This window comes from Naegleria gruberi, assembly GCF_000004985.1.
Source record: "Naegleria gruberi genomic scaffold NAEGRscaffold_110, whole genome shotgun sequence".
NCBI lineage: Eukaryota > Heterolobosea > Eutetramitea > Acrasida > Naegleriidae > Naegleria > Naegleria gruberi.
In genome coordinates, this window is record NW_003163217.1 from 10,406 (window position 1) to 14,887 (window position 4,482).

Genomic DNA, 4,482 nt, shown 5'->3' on the forward strand with positions numbered 1-4,482 from the left:
GGAATTGATGAAGGAAATTGATGACGATCAAAATGGATTGATAACATTTGATGGTAAGTTTACACTGCTCTAGTACAATATCTTTGCTAACACCATATTTAAAATTAACACATTGTTCCTATCTACCCTAACCAACATTCACATGAAATAACAACTTTCATCTCTTTTGAACAACATCAAACAGAATTCAAGGAAGCTATGGCTGGTTGGATGCTCCAATAAATTTTTTAAAAATCTTTTATTTTGGCGCTCTTGAAATTTACTGTTCTTTCAATATTGTGTGATGATTTGTTCTTTTGCTTCGGAATTACAAGACAGCAACAAATTTGTTGGGATTGATCAAAATCGTTACTTTCCACAATTTATCTTTTGAAAAAAATTTAAAGTTTTCAATATTTATTTAAATATTAAAAAAATATAACAATGAAGGAGGCAAGTGAAGAAGAGACTGTTCTTTGTGAACATGATCTCGATTATAATTGATTAGCAGTATTAGTATTATTCATGATCAAATGTAACAAAAATAGTTCATATGAACGACGGAAGGCTCTAATTTCTGCATGATTTGTTTTAAAAGCAATCAAACTATGATGATGTTTATCAAAGTAGACATTTTGATAAATATTAGGCGTGCCAAGAACATTTGGATAGATTCGATCAACAATCTTCATCGTGATTCGAATTACTTTTGTAGTTATTACATTAAGGAATCATCGCTTTAGTATTTCAATCTCACTGAATGTCTTTAAAGTACTAAAACCAAAAACATCATCACTTCTCATATCTACTTGGATTGGCCGAAGTTTGGAAATATTACATGTTTCATACAACACATGTGGTTCACATCTTCTCCTGGCAAAACCTATCAAAAACTACAATGCCAATGCTGTTGGCATGAATATAATTTATTCAACAACAAGAAAAGAATGGAATCAACATTAGGCAGAAGATCATCTATTTCCACCTCTTCATCAGATGGTGGTTCTTCAATAACTTCTGCCTCTTTTGCCAGCTCCTTATTCAAAACCTTTAATGAATATCTATCAATGATGTATTTATGTAGCAAGATGAGGATGAACACCCTCACAAGGTTTAGCAACAGTAAAGGCAGCTATGTAGAAGGTTTGCCTGTAACAGTCCCTTGGAAGATACGACTGGCTAGATTGGCTATATCGTTATGGTTTTTATACATGTTGTGGATTGGAATTTGGTTACCTGCATTGACTTCTCATCAGGAGTATTCTAGTATACTTTCATCTAATAGTACCATAAATAATGAATATAATACTTCACCGTTTGGATTTGAAGGAGGATGGGTATTTAGAGTATTGAACTATCCACTCACTTTATCAACAGATGCCATTCCTTATGAGGGAATAATTGCACTTTCTGTCATATTTACATTGATTTCATTGGTGAATATTATCTTGATGATTATTGGAATGAAGAAGAGATGTGAAGGAATTTACAAAATATTTGACAAGGTTGGGATGTATTGTTCATTAGTAGTATCGTTTATTGGACCAGTTGCCTTATTTATTATGAGCAGTTTTGTTGATTGTAATCCAAATATTCAAATCAATGTCGAAGATCAGACAGCAAGTGTTTCTGGATTGTCAAGATTTCCATCAGTTCAATGTTATTCTAAAACAAATACTATTTTAATTGTCATGAGTTTGATTGGAATGATGATTACATTTGTGAGTTGGAGTTTCTCTGTGTTTTTATTGCCAATCAATACACCCAATGTTGGAATTCCTTTTGTGACGAAGGATAACTTTATATTGGCACCAACTATTTGCACGATAGGATTCGAATTGTTAATCATATTCTTGATTCCACCGAATTACATGATGGGGAGAGCGATAGTTCATCTCATTTTGAGCATTTATCAACATTCCACTCATCATTTACAGTTTACCATTTTATCATCGAATGATGAATTCACTCTATTTTGGAGTTGTTTGTGCAAGATTTGGAGTTAGTATTGGATTTTTGATTAGTTCATTGGTCAATTTAAATCTTTTGAGTGATTTGGGACTTGGAATGATGGGATTGAGTATTGGATTGGGAATTCTATTTTTCATTCTTGCTTTTACTGCTTTGGAAATTTACACAAGGTTGTGCTGCAGGCGAATTAGAAACATCTTTTCAAGAAAGATATCAGAATCCACAATCACTAACAGCAAGCAAGACATCAACCTTTACTCAATAGTAGAAAAGGAAGCTCTTTCAATCTTTACTCTTTGTGAGCATGTTTCATCCAGAAGTTTGACTCTATTCTTGCAATCTACTGTTTGCCTAAAAGAACAAAACGGGTATAAGGAGGATGATGAATATATAGCACTGGACGATAAGTTGTTGGCAATATCCTTTGTCAAGTCTATTTCGCAACAAAAATCTTTCGTCAATGCAGACATGTTGATAATTTCCGGAATGCTTATTAACTTTAATAGCAAAGAGGACAACAAGTATCAATTCGCCAGTTATCTTCTAGCAAAAGCATACAAACGAACCTCCAACACTATCAAGAAGTTAATCGTTTTAGAAAAACAAAAAGAAATTGAGATTGATTTGAATGAAGTGACCAAAACAAATATTGAAGTCAGAAATGCAATCACAGAGGTGGCTAAAAAGTTGGAAGAATTACGTATTGTTCATAGATCATTCTGGAAGGAAATGCTTAATGAAATGCCAAACGAAACCAAACTTTTACAAATTAATAGTAAGGCAACCGTATTATCCAAATTTTGTGAAAAATCCTTTTCCAACTTGATGAAGTCTCATAATCATGACAAGACAGTAATCAGATTCTATGCAAAATATGTGGAGGAATTCAAGTTTGATAAGGAATTGTCGAATTCATTGTTTGAAGAAGCTAACCAGTTGGAAGACGAAGAATCCAGATCAAGAAAGTATTCAATAATGAAATTACAACCAAATGAAACAAAGAAATTCAAAAATAAGGTAGCTCCATCATCTCCAAATTTAATGGATGATATGAGTGTTACTGGAAGAGAAACCATGTTCGATTCTATGGGATCGCTCAGCATGAAAAAATTCTCTAATCAGCCAACTAACAATCCATTAAATGAGACAGATTTTGAAGGAGTAGAAAATGAAGGTATTGACAAGAAGGAATCATTTTTCAGAGCTGCCATCAATACTCCATTTCAATCAAAGTTGAAAATATCCATCTTCCTTGGCCTTTCAGTGCTATTACATATTTGTATGATTGCAATATTTGTGCTAAGTATGGTATTTAGTGAAAAAGTTGTTTCTACTCCTCTTGTATTGCAGAGTTGCATTACAGGCTCAACACCTGGCGCCTTGTTGAGATTTACGAGAATGAATCAAATTTTGACTGAGGTTTACGCAAATGAAGGACAACCTTGGTTACAGAACTCTACCAGGTATTACGAAATTAATAACTTTTTGAAAAATTACAAGAATAGATATTTGGAGCATAAGGGGTATTTGGAAACATTAATTTCCAATTCACAATCAGGAAAGTTTACAAGTAACATGTATACTGACTTTACAGAGAGAGCAAGTCCAATTTTAATTCCAATTTCAACAACAGACCCTAAATCTATTGAATTTGTAAATACCTTCTCAAAGAATGTTTCAATGAGTGAAGTTTCTCAAGAATTCTTGCATCATGTTGAACAATTTTTGAACTTTGGAGAAAAGCAATACAATGAAACAACAAAAAGTTACAGTTTCATGTATGTCTACTTGAATAGAAGATATTTAGCCGATAATTATCTCCAATTCTGTAGATCATTCCAGGAGAGCGAAAGAGCTAGTACTTTTGAACTGAATATCATACTCTCGAGCTATATTTTTGCTTCTTCTTCCGTAATGACGATGATTTACGTTATTTTCATTTTGATTTCAAGGAGTGAGATGACTTGGTTCAGTAAGATCACATCTCTTTACAAGAAAATTCCAAAAGATTTTGTTGGAATAATTTATCACAAATTGGAAGAAAAGACAAAAGATGATGCCAAACATTTGAAGAAAAATCCTCTCTTGCAACCAAAAAATTTTACTTTAATACTGGCTATTTTGATAGTTGTAATATTCATGTTGTCTTCTGGTTTGATTTATTATGAAATTTCAATGAATATTTCAACTGCATCATCTGCCATTTACAATGTTGATTTGATGAGCGTCTTTTTGAGAACAGTTCATAGAGTTACTATTAGATTAAATGAATTCTTCATTTATCTTACCCTGCCTTCTGGAAAATTCATTAACAGTCCATATTTAGTTTCGAATAATTCACAATTGCAAACAATGAAAACAGAAATCAGACAATTCATTGATTTGACTGCAACCATTTATGATCAGGTTATTTATGGCCAAGATGGAGTTACTTCTTCTCTTGTTGGGCAATATTCTGAAATTGACAAGATGATAACAGGTCAGTCCACATGCAGCAATTCCACAATTGATTACGAAATTAGCAATAATGGA

General features: G+C 32.6%; 1 protein-coding gene across 1 annotated transcript in view; it reads left to right on the forward strand.

Moving 5' to 3' along the window:
- Nucleotides 1-1,938: 1,938 nt before the first annotated feature.
- NAEGRDRAFT_76300 (uncharacterized protein) overlaps nt 1,939-4,482 on the forward strand; it is a gene marked incomplete at both ends in the record, with an annotated part of 6,863 nt that continues 4,319 nt past the window's right edge. Inside the window, one exon of the mRNA XM_002668732.1 lies at nt 1,939-4,429. Within this exon, the coding sequence (XP_002668778.1) occupies nt 1,939-4,429 (2,491 nt within the window). The remainder of the gene's footprint in view (nt 4,430-4,482) is intronic.